Source organism: Oncorhynchus nerka, linkage group LG11 (assembly GCF_034236695.1).
Source record: "Oncorhynchus nerka isolate Pitt River linkage group LG11, Oner_Uvic_2.0, whole genome shotgun sequence".
In the NCBI taxonomy this organism is placed as follows: domain Eukaryota; kingdom Metazoa; phylum Chordata; class Actinopteri; order Salmoniformes; family Salmonidae; genus Oncorhynchus; species Oncorhynchus nerka.
In genome coordinates this window covers 58,817,388-58,841,240 of record NC_088406.1, presented here as the reverse complement: position 1 = coordinate 58,841,240, position 23,853 = coordinate 58,817,388, and the positions used below count along the sequence as shown (strand labels likewise).

Below are 23,853 nucleotides of genomic sequence, written 5' to 3'. Positions count from 1 at the left end.
AGATGGATGATGCACTAGAATTGTTTTAAAAAAAAAATATATATATATATATATATTCTACTCAGTTTTAGGATGTGCTTTAGTCATATAAAATATGCTTCCATAATGAATTAATCTCTTTATCAATAGAAAACAGGCCATATCAATGTGCATTTTAGGTTAAAAAAAATAAAAAAGGGGACACCAGAAAATATCTTTATTTATATACTGTAGCTAAGCCTTCGCATAGCAGGCCCTGGTGGCAGCACAACATGAGGCTAAATCATCCAAATGTACACACAAATCATATAACAAAGGCAAAAATGCAAAGAAGTTGTGAAAATATAAAAAACCTTCACTCAATTATTGGAAACATACCAAAACACCAAATGAGACATTCATGAAGAAAACATTTTATTTTCCCCCAAAAGACTTTACACAACATTCAGAAACCTGTTTTTGAACTCAACATCTGTTAATCACCATGAGAAAAATGCCCCATCGCTTCATTCATATACCCTATAAAATATCTAAGGTAAAATAGAGGAAATTACAAATATATATATTTATCTATGCTTACATCAATTCATTGAACAGATTGATGTACAATGCACACACGCTGTTGTACAGCAGGAATGGTACTGTAGGTACAAATAGAAGACAAGACAGAGGAACCCGTGGGCAAAAGTGGTTGCAATAACATTATTTTGTGAATATTATGGTCAGGTTCTAAAGGGAAGGTGTTTAGATGTCATTCTACCAGAACCAAAATATGGCGTCATGAAAAAGATGTCTTCACCTGGTTGTCATCTGGCTAACATTTCAACCAGAATATAACGTCATGACATCCCATATTTTGCCCGCGGGGACGAGACAGCTGGCTAGAATACCTGTGGTCCTTTCGAAGGAAATAACCATAGTATTCAGAAAATAACTATTCAAATGTTTAGAAGCTCAGGCAGAGGATGCTGCGTGCCCGCGGGGACGAGACAGCTGGCTAGAATACCTGTGGTCCTTTCGAAGGAAATAACCATAGTATTCAGAAAATAACTATTCAAATGTTTAGAAGCTCAGGCAGAGGATGCTGGTCTTTCCTATGTACAAATGTTTTTCAGGTCCACTTTCATCTCATATACACAGTTCTTACAAGTGTTTTTTGTCTCATGTACATAAATGTGCAGTATTATATATATATATTTGAGAGGAAGATATCATTTTTTAAAAATGACTGCAATTGGAAAGTCAAGGGAATCAACATGCTTCTTGTGCCATTAACTAGCATAGAGATTGTCATTGTCCAATGCTAAGACTGAACTGTTGTTGCTCATTCTAAAATGCAAACATTTACCTTCACGTTTAGCATATAGGTTAGCTTTAAAGCAGATAACAGCTGCTAATTAGAGATTTAACTCGTATTTACCCCTCTTCTCAAATGCAGCAAAAAGGATTCTATTCACACGGCGGGGTAATCGTGAAATAGTATAATTGAGTGGTTTATGTTGGTATGGAGTGTATGTGATGTAGGTATGTTTGGTCCATTCTTTATCTATCCATCTACAGCTATATGGTCCTGAAGCTGGCAGTGTGAGGGGTCTGTGTTTAGTTGCGAGAGATTTGTACAGACATAAAACAAGGCACATCAAGTTCACGTGGTAAAGCTGGTCTTTCAGTTTCTCTGGAATTACAAAATGTTTAATTCAATAATTAATATTGTCTATCATATACCCAATGATTAAAGTCAAAGACAAACACAAATGGTTAACACTAATGAACATCATTATTGCAACATAATAGCACCTTAAACATGACATTGACGCTTGTTATAAAATGGCCATTCATTACAGTACAATGCAATGACTCAAACAGTGAAAACCAACCATCTAATCTACTGTATTTAATTCCAAGAAGGTGGTAATCCATTTCCTACAGTCATACACTGGGTATAACAGGTGTCACATCTTGCTTATGATGCATCATGTACATTTAATGATGCCTATCATTAGTGTTACTCCATCAATAGGTGGCCAGAGTTTTACAAAAAGTGGAGATAAGTTAACCAACTGGATGCAGAGTCAAGAAGATGACGGCCATTTGTCCCAAAACGTCTCTACAGTGTCGAGATACAACATTCATAAGCTGGAGTAAAAAGTCCTTTTACACTTTCCAAAATGTATTTAGCATCTCTGTGCTTCTCACTAGATTTGTCAAATCAACCCCAAAAAGTGAATTTCCCATGATTCGAAAAGAACTGCAGCAGTTCCATGTAAAAAAGAAGAGAACGAGAGAAAAAGAGAGATGGCCACTTCACGATTAGAACGGTCAATGGATTTCCTTGTACAGGAAGAACAAGAGCATAGTAGAAAACAGGACGTACAGTTTATCAACCAAGAGATTGATAAATATTTCTTTGTTTTTTAAATTATTTATTTGTCTTAGTGTTGCTTTGCCTAACAACTTTTACAATCCTGAAGAAAAGTGGGAGGAACAGAGGCAGACAGGGAGGGGAGAGCATTTCCTGATGCCTCTCCAGACCAAACCACTAGATTTTTTGGGAGGGGTGGATCGGTTGATTAGTGCTCCTCCAGCCAAGATGGTGTATCCCCGCCGGGCATTTTCAACTTGATGTGGAACTGCTTGAGCGTCTGATCCAGCTGCTGCTGGTTTCCTGCATAGTATGCTGCGATGGCATTGTGGAAGAGGATCAGCTGGTTGTGCAACACTTTCACCTGGGAGAGGAAGGAGGAGAAAGAACAGAAAGACATAAGCACAGAGTCAGACAACACAGTTGCATTTAATGCCGGTTGAACAACTGTGTAATGGACCAGTTTTTTTATTTATTTAGCAAATATCCCACCAGACTTTTCAAACAGCAACACTGGTCAGTTTTAGATTTGGCCAACCTAGTCTCAGGGCATTTCAGTATACAGAAGACAGCCCTATTTGGGTAAAAGACCAAGTCCATATACAAGCACACCAAAAAGTTGTGAAAGGGCACGTCAAAACCTATTCCCCCACAGGAGACAAAGGATTTGGCATGGGTAATCAGATCCTAAAAAAGTTATACAGCTGCACCATTGATAGCATCCTGACTGATTGCATCACTGCCTGGTATGGCAACTGCTCGGCTTCCGACCGCAAGGCACTACAAAGGGTAGTGCGTACGGCCCAGTACATCACGGGGGCCAAGCTTCCTGCCATCCAGGACCTCCATACCAGGCGGTGTCAGAGGAAGGCACTAAAAATGGTAAAAAATTCCAGCGACACTAGTAATAGACTGTTCTCTCTGCTACCATGGCAAGTGGTACCAGGGTGCCAAGTCTAGGTCCAAAAGGCTTCTCAACAGCTTCTAGCCCCAAGTCATACGACTCTTGAACAGTGAATTAGGTATGGGCCTATACAATTTGTGACTGTCTGAAGAGTCACAATGACAGCTCAAAGAAGCACACATTTTATAGGCTATAGTGTAGGGCAGGGGTGGGCAACTCCAGTCCTCGGGGCCTGTTGGTGTCACACTTTCTCCGTCCGTAGCAAACACACCTGATTAAGCAAATTGCATTCTAAACTGAAGATCATGATTAGGCGAATATTGGAGTCAGGTGTGTTAGCTGGGGCTGGGGCAAAACCAATCAGGCCCCCGAGGACTGGAATTAACCACCCCTGGTGTAGTGTTTAACTGCATTCGGGTTGCATGTGCAGTCCAGCAGTGTCAATTAGGCATGTGCTTTGAATTTATGGTTAAATTGTGTGAGGTAAATACGCTAGGCTAAAGGCTTACCTGCGACAACCTGTTGGGACAATGTGCTATTTTATTTTTGGCTCATCTGCATGTTGAGTATTTTTGGAATTGCATTAGTGTGACATTGGGGAAAAATGTTGTAATTTCCCAGGTTATTATTTTGGGAAATGTGAAGTGTTCCCGGGACAGTCCCAGGATGCTGGTTGCCCATGTTAATCCCTAGTTGACAGCAAAGGTTCCAAGACAAATACATCCTAGTAAGGACGCAAAATCTGGTCACATGTATTCTGTACTAGCCCTTGATGCTGAAAAAAGACTTAGCTGCCATATCAGGAGTAGCCTAAAACTAGCTTCGGAAGTACCTTGTTCTCTTCCAGGAATTTGAGCTTGATGGAGACGTCATTGCGCATCTTCTCGTACTTCTCGCGGTGGATCTGGAACTGCTGCTGGGAGTATTCTATCTTGGGCAGAGTGGTGGCATCCCGCGGCCCCAGGTTCAATTCCTCCAGGTCTGTGCGGTACGCGTCAAACTCAATCCTACAGGGGATGTCAAAGAGCAGACGGAGGTCAACTACATACTATTTTTTTCGGGTACTATAGCCGTCTTGACAACTCCAGCAGTCATCGTCTTGCCAGACAACGACCAGAGGAGTTGATTATACAGCACAAACAGATCTGCGACCAGGCTAGGGATAATAACACATCCAAGAGTCAAACAAAATCCTACAAAACATTGATGAAACCTCCCCAAAACACTTAATTGGCCATGGCAGTCCATTTCAGAAAATGACTAGGAATAACATATGCCCTCAAAATGTTCAATAAGAGGATGCAAGTCAGTCAATAAGTAACAGTGAACCAATTTAAACTGATATTCTCATATTACCTGGCAGTTTCATACTGTTTGATGTTAATCATAGTGTCCTCAATTGTTTTGTCCACCAGTGTGTTCACATTGGCAATGAAGAAGTTGATAGCTCCCAGTAGGGTCTCCCCATTTTTGGACAAAAGTTTTTGAGTGTCAGCATTGTAGCCAAACTCCTCCTGAAACACAAGATTGCATCACACATTTTTTTGACAATTCAATAAGATAACGACTACCAGAGAACAATTGTATTATCTGAGCAAGCATAGCATCGTTGAATATGATCAAAATACTACTTCCCTAAAATATGAGGCAAAAGGTCTTTATTTCCTAAAGTGATTAATGGATATTGAGTGACCCATCAATGTCATGAGAAAATTGCTTTTAGAGTGAGCACATAATTACATATATTGAATCATTATAGAATTCCCTTTGAGAGCTCATAGATCATTTTGACATCCAATGACAATTCAGACAGTCACATTTAACTTCCAACCACGAGCTGTGCTTTCTTAAATCTCGATACATGTTTATTTAAACCTTTTATACAAAATGGAAGTCTTAACTCTTAACAAACCATGAATGTCTAGGCCCAAATGTCACAGCAAATAAACCATTTTGGACAGGCTTATTCATCATACAACAGAAGTAAATCTAACACGAAACATGGCAGTGCTACCATCTCATAAACAGAACATTGAAACACAAACATGTACACACACACACAACCCTTTCATTAGGCAGCAGGTGGTGGATGTGCATAAATCCCATTACAATAAAGATAGAACATGAAGTACGGGTCCCACCCAGTTTACTGTTCATAATTGCCTATAGATCTGACAAGGGTTTTAGGTGGCTATAAAAACTAGCTATAATTTACGCATAAGCAAATACTTACAAAACAATAAGGAAATAGTAACACAAAATAACGAGGTAGTTGAGGTAATACGTGTAGGTAGGGATAAAAGGGACCAGGCAATCAGGAGGTAGGAAACGGTTCAGCGAACATAACAAAACCGGAAAATAACATTTTTGGGAGGAACGGAACCAGAAAGTTATCTATACTGTTCCGCAACAGAACCGTATTATTTTAAAAGCATATGAACCGGTTAATAACGTTATTTTATGTTCCGTGCATTTTGTTCCAGTCCCACAAAAAAAACTCAAAGCGCCTATGCAAAGCCCTCACTGTCACTCAAACTTCCAGTGTCAGGCGGCCCACCAGCTGAAAATCTTTGCCAGTGTGTATGTAGGCTACCTTCCCCTCACTCCGAAGCATGCAGTCTACTGTAAGCTACTGACGTTACAAGAGTGATTTAAAAATTAGCAAGAGGCTAATCCGTCTCCACACCACGTGCTCTCACCACTGGTGTCCCCCAGGGCTCTGTTCTAGGCCCTCTCCTATTCTCGCTATACACCAAGTCACTTGGCTCTGTCATAACCTCACATGGTCTCTCCTATCATTGCTATGCAGACGACACACAATTAATCTTCTCCTTTCCCCCTTCTGATGACCAGGTGGCGAATCGCATCTCTGCATGTCTGGCAGACATATCCGTGTGGATGACGGATCACCACCTCAAGCTGAACCTCGGCAAGACGGAGCTGCTCTTCCTCCCGGGGAAGGACTGCCCGTTCCATGATCTCGCCATCACGGTTGACAACTCCATTGTGTCCTCCTCCCAGAGCGCTAAGAACCTTGGCGTGATCCTGGACAACACCCTGTCGTTCTCAACTAACATCAAGGCGGTGGCCCGTTCCTGTAGGTTCATGCTCTACAACACAGAGTACGACCCTGCCTCACACAGGAAGCGGCGCAGGTCCTAATCCAGGCACTTGTCATCTCCCGTCTGGATTACTGCAACTCGCTGTTGGCTGGGCTCCCTGCCTGTGCCATTAAACCCCTACAACTCATCCAGAACGCCGCAGCCCGTCTGGTGTTCAACCTTCCCAAGTTCTCTCACGTCACCCCGCTCCTCCGCTCCCTCCACTGGCTTCCAGTTGAAGCTCGCATCCGCTACAAGACCATGGTGCTTGCCTACGGAGCTGTGAGGGGAACGGCACCTCAGTACCTCCAGGCTCTGATCAGGCCCTACACCCAAACAAGGGCACTGCGTTCATCCACCTCTGGCCTGCTCGCCTCCCTACCACTGAGGAAGTACAGTTCCCGCTCAGCCCAGTCAAAACTGTTCGCTGCTCTGGCCCCCCAATGGTGGAACAAACTCCCTCACGACGCCAGGACAGCGGAGTCAATCACCACCTTCCGGAGACACCTGAAACCCCACCTCTTTAAGGAATACCTAGGATAGGATAAAGTAATCCCTCTCACCCCCCCTCCCCCTGAAAAGATTTAGATGCACTACTGTTCCACTGGAGGTCATAAGGTGAATGCACCAATTTGTAAGTCGCTCTGGATAAGAGCGTCTGCTAAATGACTTAAATGTAATGTAATGTAATGCATTTTTTTAATTAGAGGACAATGGTCAATTCAATATCAATTCTGGTTAAGGTTACTATCGATATCACGTTTCACATTGGATTTATTAACTACAAAAGTCTTTACTTTAACTCTGGTGCCGCTCTACACATACCAGATAGCTGTGGTCTAGCTCTTAAAACTATCGGCCTCATTATGTGTAATGTAATGGAACTGAAAGTCATGATCAAGGGCTATCCCTGGTCCAATGTCAAACTCCGAAGTTCAAAGACATTCAAAAGTTTCCTCATCGACACCGCTCCTTCATAGATCTAATTCGGTGTGCCTAATTCAGATCATGCATGTCATAACATGCCCATGCCTTCATGCCCAGCGCTCTCCTCACCCGGAAAATGTCTGCCGCACCCTACACTTGTCTGTCCAATGCATGTACATATCTTGCCCACTCCATAGCAAGCTGCTCTATCCATTGGTGAAGTCATTTAAAGTAGAGTTAAATGTAAAAAAAAATATTATTACAATTATTTGAGGTTTAAAAAGGAACAGAAAGAAACTATATAAACCATTACTTGTTGGGGGTTCGAACCGGTTCAGAACTTCACTTTGCTGTTTGGAACAGTGGGTGGGGGGGAAATGACGGTTCTGCTCAGAATGAAACAATTGAGAAATAATTTGTTCCAACCCCTTGTCAGGAAACAGAGTGGAAGCAGCGTATGTGAAGAGGGTGTAAGTGTGTCTGTGTGTGAGTGTGTTTAGGGTCAATATGCATGTAGGCGTGTTTTGTGTGTGTGAGCGTATGCAGTGTGTGTGTACGTGTGTGTGTGTGTTGGAAAACCAGTGTTGTATGTGTGAGTATGCATAGAGCCAGTGCAAGAGAGTTAGTGCGAGGGACATTTGTTTATCATTTCAGGGTACATCAATAATACATTTACTACAAATAATAAATTATGCATCATGTATAAAACAGCTAAGTCAAATAAAATAGGTCTGGCTTTGCATTCAGCGGTCTGTCTTTTAAATCCATTTTATATAGATACAAATTAAACCAATTTATCAAAGGCTTTTAGTGCATTTGAGAATTCAACACAAGTGAACCCACTCAGCATCATCCGCACTGAGGCAACCTGAAGCAGCTCAAGTAAAAAAGGGAGAAAATCACTGACTGATCTGACAGGTGAAAGCAGAATAGTGTTAACCTACCCAGTCCTTTCACCTAGCTATCAGTGGTTATGGAAAAAAAGTGATGAGGAATAGAAGTAATTTCAGAGTACTGATAACAAACCAGAGCCAGAAACGGCCATCCTTAAAAGGTATGTCCCAAACCACAGATCGAGGAGGTTACTTTACTCCCAATCCTAACCTTCCATTAACATTACAGGCATGAAGAAAAAAACGGACCTTGTATTCGTTTCAACTACTTCAACCTACTCCAGCTTCAGGTTGCTCGTTTAGGTCAAAGTTAAAAAATAGTGACTGACTCACATGGAGCTCTGGCGACTTGAGGCCGAGGTCAGCGAAGGCATCGCCAAGCTGCCGCTGAGTCTGCATCATCTGGGTGAGCTGGTTGGCCAGAGTCTGGGTCAGCTTGACCACGTGTTCGTACTTGCGCTTGTTGTCGCGCAGCACTTCGATCTGCCCCTCCAGCTCCAGGTCCACCGTCCGTGAGCCGCGGCCCAGCTTCTCCGACAAGATCTGCCTGGTGCACTGCGGGGAGAGAAGTGTTAGCATTCCTAGTGTAACTGACCAAATGGAATGATTTAGCATTAGCATTGTTAGCATTCAAGAATAACGGACCTTGCGTTTCAAACAAGTTAGCGTTAACATATATTATCCCAGTGTAACTGACCTGGGGTTTCAAACGAATTAGTGTTAGCATAGTTAGCATCCGAGAGTAGCTGACCATGGTTTCAAATGAGATAGCGCCAACATCGTTAGAATTCTAGTGAATCTGATGTTGGGTTGAGAACCCACATAGTTAGGATCCTAGTGTATCAAACCCAGGTCATCGACATGTCTCAATACCATGTTAGCCCTCCAAGCTAAAGCCTGTACGTTGGCTCTGGGAACAGACAGATTTTATTTAAATTGTTATCTAAATCTCTGATCACATTCAAAGCAATATCTTTAATGGATATTAAAAGTATGTAGTGCCGTGTATTATCACTGAGAAACAGTTTGGCTAAATCAGATGTTCTACAGCAACTCTTTTGTGAGTGTGCAATAAAGCAGGGGAGCCAGAAGTAAACATTCACAGCACACTGGGGAATTATGGACAGATGAGATCATAGGTAGCTCACCAATCCAACCCTGGCTACGAAAAGCTGTGTGTGTGTGTGTGTGTGTGTTGCGATGCCAGGAAAAAAGGGGTAGTCTACCTGCAAAGTGGGAACCGGATTGTGAGAGGAGAAAGGTACTAAGGAGATAGAGGTGTGAAAAAGCAAGGTTGAGAATGAGTGAGTGGGAGTTAGAAAAGAAAGAGGGGCAGTAAAGTGCTGGTGGCAAATATTACTTTGTACGTGTTGATACTCCACTTCCTCACTAGGTCCAGTTTTTCCATGGCCGGGTTCTTCAGGTCGTCTGCCAGGACCACCGGCCCGCTCTGCCCTTCCATAGTGCCTGAAGAGAAAGGCGACTGTCATGAACGGTCGAGAGAGGCTGTATCTGTTAGCTTGGGGCTCTGGTAAGATAAAGTGTTAGAGAATATAAAATGTAGATGTGAGACTATGGTGAATCAATCATAGGATTGATATACCATTTCCAGTCATGTCATCAGACTGGAACATGGAAACACTGAGTAAAAGTTAGATGCCGACTATGATACTTTGACGATTATCATCTACAGGTGAAATACTAAAGTATATACGTTTACCTGCAGGGAAAATAAATTAGTAACAAGCAACAGCAAGGAGTTTCATTTAGAGTAGAAGGGAGGTTTTTCCGTTTGAGGGAGGTCTGCAAGGAACTATGGGAGCCCAGTGATGCAAGGAGGACATAGGAGTTAAGCAGGGATGCTGGTTAAAACTCAGGTGAAGCTGTGTAAGGCTTGGTTGGTCCTAGCAAGTGTGTTTGTGAAATGTTGAAACAAGATGAGGACCCCTATAACCAGCTATGGGAGAAATGCAGACAACCAACATAATTAGTTTCCAGTGGCCTAACCTCAGCTGTTTACAAACCAGAAACCACCGTCAAGCTTTCAGGTAATTGCATCCTTCGCAGCTAAAAGCCAAAGGTGAAATTGAACGAAGAGAGAGGGGAAGGACGCGAAGATAGAAGAGAAACGACAGTAGAAGTCGATGAAGGACGTGGACGATGGATTTTGAAGGAATGACACAGAGCCTTGATACAAAGGAGGGAGCAAGGGAGAGAAGCCCAACCAGAAATAAGAGAGGGAGCAGAAAGCAAGTCCGTATATATATATATACACCGTCTCTGTTGCTGCGGGTACCTTTCTGTATCTCAGTCTGACTATCGCTGATGGGTCGCGCCAGACGGCTAGCCGCGGCTGAGCTGGGAGCTACAGGTGCCACGGGAGACGTGGGCTGGCTTGCTGACACTGGAAACAGCAGGCAACAGTGGCGATTGATTAGTAAGTCAATTCAACAACCCCCCCTATCTAGAGCTGTCAAATGGAATCTCCCACAGGTCCTCCTTGGGTGTTCCTTTGGGTCTGAATGGCACTATGGATGGGGCGGCCCACCCCTAAAGACCGAATAAGAGGTGTAATCTTGAGATGACAGGCACAGAACAGTCCCACTGGACTAAAAGGGGATCAGTGGCACAACTAGGTTCATATCGTACCAAGTAAAGACTCCTAAAGCAATTGGACTACCTGACACCACATTGGACACAATGTACTATGCCTGCACCTTCCCTTTGGTTTGATGTTACTTGTCAGTGAAACCTCCATGGGACAAACGTTCTGTACTTGCCATTTAAGCCTATGCTCGACCTTTAATGAAAAGCACAGATGTTGCTGTAAAATGACAGGGTTCTATCATTGCGGCCTTTCGGTCTTTGTAGACTTGCCTTTGGATGCTTTTATGGGTTAGCCAGTTGAGAAGTGACATATCAGGTCTGAGTCTGTAATCATAAAGTGTCTCAGAGTAGGAGTGCTGATCTAAGATAAGTTTAGACTTTTAGATCATAATGAATGAAATATCACATGGACAGATCCCAGATCAGACGCTTTGTGAACACTGGCCCAGGTCAGGAACCTTCTCAGTGTGTTGATGTGTCCTTATGAACACCACATACCCACAAACAGGAAGGTATACAACAAACAGAGTTTAAAGTTGTTGCCTGGGACACGGTTCGATCCACCGCCGCCTTGCTGTTGATGACTGGGCATTTCAGCACATCACGCAAAGCCTCTGATGCTAAGTATGTGACTACCATCAACCAACACTACTGTATGCTAGCTATGTCGGAAAGGACTACAACTTTCAAAGTGTACCCACTACATTATTGCCCATGTATTTTTTGTTCAAAAGTTTGGGGACACTAAGAAATGTCATTGTTTTTGAAAAAGCAATTTTTTTTGTGTCCATTAAAATAACATCAAATTGATCAGAAAGATAGTGTAGACATTGTTAATGTTGGAAATGACGATTGTAGCTGGAAATGGCAGATTGTGAATGGAATATCTACATAGGCGTACAGAGGCCCATTATCAGCAACCATTACTCCTGTGTTCCAATGGCAGCGTAGCAAAGAAAAAGCCATATATCAGACTGGCCAATAAAAAGAAAAGATTGAGCAAAAGAACACAGACACTGGACAAATGAACTCTGCATAGAAGGCCAGCATCCCAGAGTCGCCTTTTCACTGTTGACGTTGAGACTGGTGTTTTGCGGACACTATTTAATGAAGCTGCCAGTTGAAGGCTTGTGAGGTGTCTGTTTCCCAACCTAAATCAATTAGCCTTTTAAAATGATCAACTTGGATTAGCTAACACAACGTGCCATTGGAACACAAGAGTGATGGTTGCTGATAATGGGCCTCTATACGCCTATGTAGATATTCTATTCAAAATCATCCGTTTCCAGCTACAATAGTCATTTACAACATAAACAATGTCTACACTGTATTTCTGATTTGATGTTTTTTTTTTAATGGACAAAAAAAAGTTCATTTTCTTTCAAAAACAAGGACATTTCTAAGTGACCCCAAACTTTTGACCGGTGTATATTTTCCTTCTTTATTATTTTTCCCCAAACCCGATCCTCCCTCCTCTAATTGGAGTAACCTAATGGACAACAATACCTAAGCTTCTACTTCCTGCTTATACATACTATATCCATTTTACTGACACAGTATATTAGTCGCCTTGTTTTTTTTTGTTCCTCCCTTTAGCTCCCCCCAACCCCTACCACCATCCAGGTTTGGTTTCAATTAACCATATTTTTCAACTGTACTGTGATATGTCACAAAAGTCCTGAACCTTTCTCATAGTTTCTACAGATTATAAATTAAAGAAAATGTTTTGTTAAAATTATTATATTATTGTTTGATTTACTATGACTTTTCTAATTCCCCAGCAGTGCTATTTGCAGAGTTAGCTCCAAGTAAATGTTGTAAATCTTCAGTCATTCCTGAACCTGCGACCAAAAACAAGCTACAGTACCAAAACAAGTGATCAAATGATTCTGACTCTTCACAGCAAAATCTGCAGAGCTAGGATGGTTGTATCACACACACACACACACACACACACACACACAACATTATGTGGACCTGGACAAAAGGGCAGTCGTGTTGAATATTGTTGCATAAATACTGTATCATTGAAGTGAAACTTTGGTTCCGTTAATTACAGTCACAAGAGTCAATTGATACAAACGTCAAGTCTCTGTGTTCAGTGACTTCACCTCCCTCCCTTGAATGGGCATGCCAAGGTAAGTATTTTCCAGTTCCCACCACAGCCTGAAATTTATACAGCTTGTGTTAATAACTTTCCAATAGGTCTGGATTGATTCCGAGTGATAAACGATATCTACATGACTTGAGAGGGGACTGCGGACACTCAGAGTCCGCAGCAACCTCTGGACGCCAGCGCCTCCAGTCCGTTGCCAAGGGGGAGAGAGTTAATTTATTTGCATGTGTAACGAGGATGCGATAATGAAAGAAAGGGGAGCCAGGAGGAAATCAAACGGAGATCAGAGGCAATTCATTAAAACTCAATTGGACTCCCCCCTTTATAAATTCAAATGTCGTCCTCATCTATCCATATCTCTGGCGCTGGACAGAGGGGCAGCTTGTTAGGGCGACACAACCAAAGTACCTTGCATTTTGCAACCTGAACACCGGGATTGAATGAGGGTCGAAACACAGGAATAACGCAAACTAGGCTTGGGTAGTATACCATACCAACAGTATGATTTTCAATACAATCAAAAAAATATACATTTTTATTTTATTTAATCAATACTCACACACACACACACACACACACAGTACCCAGTCAAAAGTACCAGTCAAAAGTTTGGACACACCTACTCATTCCAGGGCTTTTATTTTATTTTATTTATTTTTAATACCATAGCATTTCTGTATGTTCTCTATACTTGAAAAAGTATAAATGGACCAATTTGGCACATTTGGGCAAACTCCTGGCAGACTTTATACAAAATATTGTGTTGTGATGTAATTTTTCACTGAATCAGTCTGAAACCTTGCACACACTGCTGCCATCTTGTGGACAATATCTAAATTACACCATGTTTTTTTTGTTTGAACTATCTTTTCCAGATCTAATGTGTTATATTCTACATTACCACAAACTTCAATGTGTTTCCTTTTAAATGGTATCAAGAATATGCATATCCTTGTTTAATGTCCTGAGCTACAGGAAGTTAGATATGGGTGTGTCATTTTAGGTGGATTTCTTTTTTTTAAAGGGTCCAATCCATAAGAGATTTTAAGACAAGGTCAGTCAATACGTAACTTTTCAAGAACTTAGAAAGTTTTTTCAAGCGCAGTCGCAAAAACCATTAAGGGCCATGATGAAACTGCCTCTCATGAGGCCCACCACAGGAAAGGAAGACCCAGAGCTACCTCTGCTGCAGTGTTTAAAATCAATGGCATACCAGCCTCAGAAATTGTAGCACAAATAAATGCTTCAGAGTTCAAGTGACACATCTCAAAATCAACTGTTCAGAGGAGACTGCTTGAAATCAGGCCTTTTTTGTCATATTTGCTGCAAAGAAACCACTACTAAAGGACAGTAGGATTGATTTGCACTTCCCGCTCCAAAGTATGATCATATCTAGGAGACAGAACGTCTCTCATTCCTGGGCGGTATGATGGCTGCGTGGTCCCATGGTGTTTATACTTGCGTACTATTGTTTGTAAAGATTAACGTGGTACCTTCTGGCTTTTGGAAATTGCTCCCAAGGATGAACCAGACTTGATTTCTTTTGATTTTCTCATGATGTCAAGCAAAGAGGCACTGAGTTTGAAGGTAGGCCTTGAAATACATCCACAGGCACACCTCCAATTGACTCAAATGATGTCAATTAGCCTATCAGAAGCTTCTAAAGCCATGACCTTTACCTGTAATTTTCCACGCTGTTTAAAGGCAGTCAACTTAGTGTATGTAAACATCTGACCCACTGGAATTGTGATACAGTTAATTATAAGTGAAATAATCTGTCTGTAAACAATTGTTGGAAAAATGACTTGTGTCATGCAAAGTAGATGTCCTAACCGACTTGCCAAAACTATAGTTTGTTAACAAGAAATTTGTGGAGTGGTTGAAAAACAAGTTTTAATGACTCCAACCTAAGTGTATGTAAACTTTGACTTCAACTGTATGTAGGTTAAGAACTTTTGTGAAACAGCACAGTTGAAAAATATATGGCAAATAGAAATCAAAACTAGATGGTAGGGGTTGAGGTTAGCTGAAAGATGGAGTTAAAACCAAAAGATAACAATTGTAAGATGTACTGTGTCAGTATAATGTACAAAAAAATACATCTGGGGGATTGGAAATGATGCAGACAATTACACTGATGGAAGCCACAATCTGCAATATTAAAGCTGACCTAAACTCCACCCCCCACCAAAAATGTTTTTTTTTTAAAGAAAATGTACTAGGTACTCTGGTTACAGTAGAAAAGGAAAAACCTGCACTCACTGGAAACAGTCTTTACATTCAATTTGCTGCTGCACGCCATTTCTTGATAGTCTGGTTACTGTACCTTTGTATGGTCCTGATGCAATGATGCCCTCTGTCATCAAGGCAAAGCTGCCAGAGTGGATGTGGCTTTCTGACAGGTTCAGGTCCCCGTAAGAAGGGTCCTAAAAGTCAGGGAGGGAAAATTGCAACGGTCAGAGGAAAGGGGTTCACATTGAAGAATACGACACTGGTGTAAAGTACTTTAGTACTTTAAAGTATTTTTACTTAAGTCCTTTTTGGGGGGTATCTGTACTTTACCTTGCTATTTATATATTATAACTTTTAAATTCAATATATTACTAAAAAAAAAAATTTACTTTTTACTCCATACGTTTTCCCTGACACACAAAAGTATTCGTTACATTTTGAATGCTTTGCAGGAGAGAAAATGGTCCAATTCGCACGCTTATCAAGAGAACATTCCTGGTCATCTCTACTGCCTCTGATCTGGCGAACTCACAAAACACAAATGTTTTGTTTTTAAAATGTCTGAGTGTTGGTGTGACCCTGTCTATCCGTAAAAATAAATTATTATTATTATTTTTTTTTTAAGACAATTGTGCCATCTGGTTTGCATAATAAGGAATGTAATTATTCATACGTTTACTTTTGAAACGTAAGTATATTTTAGCAACTACGTTTACTTTTGATACTTAAGTATATTTAAGTTTATTAAGTTTATTTTACTTTTTCTCAAGTAGTATTTTACTGGTTAACTTTCACTTGTACTTGAGTCATTTTCTATTAAGGTATCTTTACTTTTACTCAAGTATGAACGTCGAGTACTTTTTCCACCACCACCAATGAGTTTGACCTAAGTTGATGCATTCTCACCATTTACAGAAACTGAACAATCGCAGAATTTAATTTTCAAAAATGTGCCCATACACAGACATCGAAAGAATCACAGACTGTCACGAAATGGAACTACAATAGTCACTAAGATTTTTAAAAAAATTGCTCCTGACAACTGAAGGACTTCAAGAAACAAGTGTCCTGTACAGGTTTTATGAGAATAGATTTTCCCTTTAAGTACATTCTGCTTGCTTCCTCTCAAATCACCATGAATCACACCCGCGGCCTCAAAGCTATTGGCTGGCGTCCAGTGTAAGAGATCAAGTTGCCACCAATGGGCAACACATTGGAATTCACTTTAAAAGGGAGATGACAATGATCATGACAATGTTCTGTAAATTAACATGATTCGTATGACATTATTTTAAAGGATATTCATTTTTATACTTAGCTCTAGTTTGTCACTTACGGGTTGATTCGGATGTGTTTCTAAAGCCACTGCTAACTTAACTATAGCCAATGCTAACAGAAAACAAACTGAGTGATAGGGGTAAGATCCACATGTTCAGAATGTGTGGCCCAAACACCTAAGTAACCTCAAACCAAGGAGGAGGTACAGAAAAGGAAGGGCACAAACAGTTAGGTGAGCAGAGACCCATCGTCGTGGGGGCATACGGTCCCAAGTCGGGAGCGTTACTGCTGCGCCAGACTCCGGCACTATGTATTACAATTTATTCCGTCATAAAATAGGCACGCATGTCTGAGATTAGTAACTGTTCTTATGGGAAATATAGCATTATTGCTTGCCCCTTATTACACCATAGAGCCTAACAAAGCACGGCACGATCCCTAAACATAAATTAGACAGCAAGACCCCAATGCGGGGATGTTCTGTGTGCTTACAATGGTCACAAAAGCCTTACCGTCAGTGACATAAACAGACGATTGACGGGATTTGAACTGCATGCCACCAATCTTTACAATGTCTGTCTTGACATTCATGTTAATACCATGTACCATCGGTCTGCATTTTCTAAACTGGATAAGTATGATATATTCATCAATCAATACATGATAAACATGGGCATAGCTAGAGAGCAGCAACAATACCACATGGACAACGGACAAGAATATGCCTATGGTTTGATTCATTACATATGTAGGATTACATGTATACCAGTTAGGCTTGGGTGGTATAACGTATACTGGGGTATTAGGAACTAGCCACGGGCTGCTTTTTCCATACCGTTGAATTTTAGTTTTAGTTTTACAATACGTTTTAATATTTGAAGCTACTTTAAGAAAATACCTGCAGTCAACGTGTGCAATACATTAGGAGATGAAGCATATTGCGTTCTTCCTTTCACCTATCACATTATTATACATAGAATACCATATTTCCCCAGAACAGTTGAGCCAGTCACGTGTTTGTAAAGAACCCAATGACCAGAACTACAGAGTTCCTCTGCTGAGATCAGAGAACCTGCCAGAAGGACAACAGTCTCCACAGCACTTCACCAATCTGGGCTTTATGGGAGAGCGGCTAGACGGAAGCTACTCCTGAGAAAAAAGCACATGATAGCACGCCTGGAGTTTGCAAAAAGGCATGTGAAAGTCTCAGATCATAAGGCAAAAGATTATGTGGTTTAATGAGACCTGAATGCAAAGTGCTATGTCTGGAGAAAACCAGGCACAGCTCATCACTCTTCCAACACCATCCCTACCGTGAAGCATGGTGGTGGCAGCATCATGCTATGGGGATGCTTTTCAGCGGCAGGGATTGGGAGACTGGTAAGGATAGAGGGAACAATGAAAGAGTCAAATGCAGGCAAATCCTTGATGAGAACCTGCTTCAGAGTGCAAACGACCTTAGACTGGGGCAAAGATTTACATTCCAACTGGACAATGACCCCAAGCATACAGACAAAGCCATGCAGGAATGGCTTCAGAACAAGAATATGAAAGTCCTTCAGCTGTCAAGCCAAAGCCCAGACTTGAATCCCATTGAAAGTCTGTGGAAAGACGTGAAGATTGCTGTTCACCAAAGCTCCCAAACTAACCCAACAGAGCTTGAGAAAAATTGCAATGAAAAATGGGAGAAAAATCCCCAAATCCTGATGTGCAAAGCTGATACTGATTATAGCCAAGATTACACAAAGCTGTAACCGCCGCCAAAGGTGTTTCTACAAAGTATTGACTCATGGGTGTGAATACTTACGCAAGAGACATTTATGCATTTCATTTTCAATAAAATTAGCAAAAATGTCTAAAAACATGTTTTCACTTTGTCATTATGGGGAGTTAGTGTAGATGCATTGCCTAAGTACAGGCTTGTCCATAATTAAATCCCATGATGTGGAGCTACAAAAAGAGCTGCTGCTACTGTTTCAAATGCACAGCTGGGGCATCAAATTACTTTAAATGAGGGAGCCCAACTATATTGAAAGCAGGTACGTCCACACAGGTGTGGTTCCTGAGCAATTCCTAAACAATTCATACTTAGGGTCCAAAAAAATGCTGGGCAGGCCCAGTTGCTAATTGACAATGCCCACATCCCCAGGGCACAAGTGGTTTGACGGGCATGAAAACTATGTCCATATGCATGGCAGTCACCAGATCTTGACCCAATTGAACACTTATGGGAGATTCTGGAATGGTGACTGACAAAGCATTTTTCACCACCATCAACAAAACACCAAATTATTGAATTTTCTGTGGAAGAATGGTGTCACATCTATCCAATAAAGTTCCAGATACTTGTCGAATCTATGCCAAGGCGCATTAATGCTGTTCTGGTGGCTTGCCGTGGCCCAACACCCTATTATCCCCTAGAGTAATGTCTGCGAACCTGTGGAAATCTAATAAGCACAATAAAAAAAAATCCTAATAAAAATCTGTCATTTTAACCTAGAGATATGCATTAGATGCTTCTCAATCCAAGCACTTCCGCATCTGCGGTGAAAGGTGATAGAGTTATGGTCTGACAAACACAGATTTGAGACATCCCGGATATCGGTAGAGTCCGAACATTTTTGCCTACAAAATATTATGACACCTCTATGAAAAGATTAGACTCTCACGAACAAAATGGTGATCTCCGTTTTGCTCTACGGCCTCCACAAGCTGTAGCATGCAAACAGTTTTTGTTAAACACTAAACGGTGAGACTCATGAACACATACATTAGGTTGTTTGCTCTGGGACGCCCACAGGCCTCAAAAGACTTGTCTGATGGTCAAAGTTTTTTTTAAAGTATGGAAGTACACTACATGTGGACACCTGCTCGTTGATAATCTCATTCCAAAATCATGGGCATTTTTTTTAACCTTTATTTAACTAGGCAAGTCAGTTAAGAACAAATTCTTATTTTCAATGATGGCCTGGGAACAGTGGGTTAACTGCCTGTTCAGGGACAGAACGACAGATGTGTACCTTGTCAGCTCGGGGGATCCAATCTTGCAACCTTACAGTTTACTAGTCCAACGCAATAATGACCTGCCTCTTGTTGCACTCCACAAGGAGACTGCCTGTTACGTGAATGCAGTAAGCCAAGGTAAGTTGCTTGCTAGCATTAAACTCATCTTATAAAAACAATCAATCATAATCACTAGTTAACTACACATGGTTGATGAAATTACTAAATATTATCTATCGAGTCATGCGTTGCGTATAATCTGACTAAGCATAGAAGCATACAAGTATCCAAGTATCTGACTTAGCGGTGGTAGGCAGAAGCAGGCGCGTAAACATTCATTCAAACAGCACTTTCGTGCGTTTTGCCAGCAGCTCTTCATTGTGCGTCAAGCATTGCGCTGTTTATGACTTCAAACATATCAACTCCCGAGATGAGGGTGGTGTAACCGAAGTGAAATGGCTGGCTAGGTAGCATGCGCATATAGCATTTCAAACGTCACTCGCTCGCTCTGAACCTTGGAGTGGTTGTTTCCCTTGCTCTGTTGTCTTTGTGTTCCTGGTTCGAGCTCAGGTAGGAGCGAGTTAAGGGACGGAATCTATACAGTTACATTGGCAATACTAAAGTGCCTATAAGAACATCCAATAGTCCTAGGTTAATGAAATACAAATGGTATAGAGAGAAATAGTCCTATAATAACGACAACCTAAAACTTCTTACCGGGGAATATTGAAGACTCATGTTAAAAGGAACCACCAGCTTTCATATGTTCTCTTGTTCTGAGCAAGGAACTGAAACATTAGCTTTCTTACATGGCACATATTGTACTTTTACTTTCTTCTCCAACACTTTGTTTTTGCATTATTTAAACCAAATTGAACATGTTTCATTATTTATTTGAGGCTAAATTGATTTTATTGATGTATTATATTTAGTTTAAAAAAGTGTTAATTCAGCATGGTTGTAATTGTCATTATTACAAATAAATAAAAATCGTCAGATTAATCGGTATTGGCTTTTTTGGTCCTCCAATAATCGGTAACGGCGTTGAAAAATCATAATCGGTCGACCTCTAATAGATATACCTCTCCTTAATGCAACAGCTGTGTCAGATTTGTTTTTAAACTTTACGGAAAAAGCAAACCATGCAATAATCTGAGATGGCCCTCAGAAAAAGAAAAAAAAATGTATCCGCCATGTTGGAGTCAACAGAAATCAGAAATAACATTATAAATATTCCCTTACCTTTGATGATCTTCAACAGAATGCACTCCCAGGAATCCCAGTTCCACATTAAATGTTCGATTTTGTTCGATAATGTCCATCATTTGTGTCCAAAGAGCTACTTTTGTTAGCACATTTGGTAAACAAATCCAAAGTCATGAAGCGCGTTCCCTAGTTGCAGACGAAATGTAAAAAAGTTCCATTCCTGTCCATAGAAACATGTCCAACGATGTATGGAATCAATCTTTAGGATGTTTTCAACATAAAACATCAATAATGTTCCAACCTGAGAATTCCAATTGTCTTCAGAAGCGCGATGGAACAGAGCCCTCTCATGTGAACGCGCATGGTCAGCTCATGGCAGACCTGACTCATTCCTCTCTCATTTGGTCCCACTTCACAGTAGAATTTTCAAACAAGTTTCTAAAGACGGTTGACATCTAGTGGAAGCCTTAGGAAGTGCAACATAACCAATATCCCACTGTGTATTCAATAGGGGCTGGGTTGAAAATCGATCAACCTCAGATTTCCCACTTCCTGTTTGGATTTCTTCTCAAGTTTTTGCCTGCCATATGAGTTCTGTTATACTCAGACATCGTTCAAACAGTTTTAGAAACTTCAGAGTGTTTTCTATCCAATACTAATAATAATATGCATATATTAGCAACTGGGACTGCGGAGCAGGCCGTTTACTCTGGGCACCTTTCATCCAAGCTACTCAATTCTGCCCCTGTAGCCATAAGAAGTTAAATCCTTTGTTGTTGTAATGAACTCTTTACAGTTATGTTATTTCAACATATTTTAAATAACTTGTAGAAAATACATTTTATGACACCGTCATGAAGCATTATGACCATCCTGTGTCACTTTACTTGGACTAAGAACATACACCTTGACAATTTCAAGAAGCATTATGACCATCAATCATAAACGCCAGATAGGCCTATCACGTACATGCCCTTAAATCAATCATCAGTCACAAAGAGGGTGTCTTGTCCTGCTCCTGAAATCTGCTCCTGTATTCATCCCAGTCATCAGCAACAGAACATTGGGGTTGGAGCATGTCTGACATCAATGTGTGCACAAAAACAATGATAACATTATATGGTCAATTTCCCCAAAAATAATATAACAAACATACTGTTGACAGTACGCTATGGTGCAATGTAATAATTTTGCCTTGTATGGTAGCTTGACACTCATGTAGGTGTCATAACCAGCCATAAAATAAAGCAACATACTGTATGTCACAACAGTGCATTGTTCCACTGGCTCCGATTGCAAAGTTGCTTAAACCTACCAATTTATTCTGTTTTCATTATTGTCGCAATAATGTGGTTCCCTTTCAAGTAAAAAATTCAAGTGCAAACACAGTTTTGCGAAGCAGTGCGTGCATGTAATTATATGTAGTGAGTGAATGAGTGCAGTGCCAAAGAGGAGGCCCTGTCCAGCCCTTACCCTGAATACATCCTCGTGGCTCTCCTCCAGGTCTCCATTGCTGGTGACCGATATCTCTGCCGCAGGGCTCCTGTGGACCTCCTCATCCATAGTGCTGTCCTGCAATCACAAACGGCTACGGTAAGAGATTAACACAGTGTTTCATACATTACATGAGACTTACCTCAATTTCCTCTTCCAAGTGTGCTCTGTGCATGAGTGAAGCTGTAGGCCTATGCTTTTAACCTAACGTTTGTCTGGAAGAGTAAGCAGAGGGGACTCAATCAACAGAATTTGATGACTATGGGCTGCCATCTTGTGGTCACTGCCACCAGAAGTGATGAACAATTCATTGAAATAACATCCTGCAGTATTAGGGTGGTTTTTAAAAACAGTGTATTAAGCTCAAGCTGAGTTATTGCATAAAAGGAGATAAGTCAACCTTGAGAGAATTACACAAGATACCTCACATGCAAGCTCACCTGACCTCTTCACACAGCAAGAATAATTGGAAATCTTCAAATGGTTTTTAGAGCCTTGGAACTAGCCATCATTGCCCTGATTGAGCAGTATCAAATATTTATTGCAACCAAATTAACAAGTTCTAGTCTACATAAATAGAACTGGAATCAACGCATGGTCCTTCGGTTGTTCCAAAGATCCAACCGGTCTCCATGGCAATGCTTTTATGAGGGCCTCTCCCATGCCATTCCAAGTCTGCCACAAAAATCCAACCATCTCTTTAGTCCTTTAGGATTGAGACGCTGTGCTGTGACGGAGTAACATAGATTTTCAAATTGCCTCTCATTACCTCAGACAAAGCAGAACTATCTGGGTCAAGCAGAGTTATTGTACCATTTCATATTTATAAACTAGGACTCCTCCAAGGAATCTGGGCAAGAAAAACACAACAAACACAAGGGTGAAGCCGCTGTCAGTCAACATACAAAAAAAAACTGTCCACACGCCAGACCAAACAAAAGTTCCAGTTGTCAAAACAGATAGGGCTAAATGTCTGGTATGATATTGTTAAGAGAAGAGTCAAAGGGCAACCCTTCAAGCCATTTACACACTTCAGTCTCATGTCGCCACCTATAGGGAGAATATGTAGGACTGTGAGAAGTGTGACGAGCACATTCACACCTTTTCCCACAGAACCACACTGACTGTCTGAGTTACTGTCAGAAGAGGCTAAAAATACAAAAATGGGCATACTTGCTAACGCAGCAAAAACCAACCCTGTTCATGCAGCATAAATTGTGTTGGGCAATTAAGCATGAACCTGTTTTTGTCTAAAGGCTTTGCTTAAACCATGGGTCAAGAAAAGCTACAATTTTTATTAAATAAGTATTCATTGAAACAATTCCAAATTCTCTATAGGAAATGAAACGTTATTATTAGTCTATAGTCTGTAGGTAGAAAACCTCATGACATTGTCATCATTGACAAGACCCATGTGGAATTACTGTAACGGTGGTTAAGAATTGGCCTTTTGATGCCTGCTATAAAATGTAATGGACATAGGAAGCTGTATTACATCATTAAGTCAGGCTTCGACACATTGGCTTACAACACCACCATAACTTCCTCTTGAAAGTTGGACACAGTAGAATGCTGTTCACACATCACACTTAAAACAAAAAGCCTGAATGACAAAAGTGTAGAATTTTCTGGGCCAGGACACCCAACTTGGCGTAGCTATGGTGAAAGGCTAGCACGTTTATAGCACTCAGTCCGTATAAAGCTAACTGATAGCTGCTATATTATCGGTGTTTCAAAAACCACTATGGTCC

At 41.0% G+C, this 23,853-nt stretch overlaps 1 protein-coding gene across 3 annotated transcripts in view; it reads right to left on the bottom strand.

Moving 5' to 3' along the window:
• Positions 1-380: 380 nt before the first annotated feature.
• LOC115137244 (arfaptin-1-like) overlaps positions 381-23,853 on the bottom strand; it is a 28,874-nt gene continuing 5,401 nt past the window's right edge. For 2 of the 3 annotated variants that reach the window (XM_029673441.2, XM_029673443.2), the window contains 8 exons: positions 22,082-22,180; positions 15,216-15,315; positions 10,463-10,570; positions 9,527-9,633; positions 8,500-8,721; positions 4,602-4,759; positions 4,078-4,252; positions 381-2,705 (listed from right to left, as the gene is read on the bottom strand). In XM_029673441.2, coding sequence (XP_029529301.2) covers positions 2,550-2,705; positions 4,078-4,252; positions 4,602-4,759; positions 8,500-8,721; positions 9,527-9,633; positions 10,463-10,570; positions 15,216-15,315; positions 22,082-22,180 — 1,125 coding nt within the window. In that variant the 3' untranslated portion in view covers positions 381-2,549. The remainder of the gene's footprint in view (positions 2,706-4,077; positions 4,253-4,601; positions 4,760-8,499; positions 8,722-9,526; positions 9,634-10,462; positions 10,571-15,215; positions 15,316-22,081; positions 22,181-23,853) is intronic. The other variant, XM_029673442.2, reaches the window with a different exon arrangement.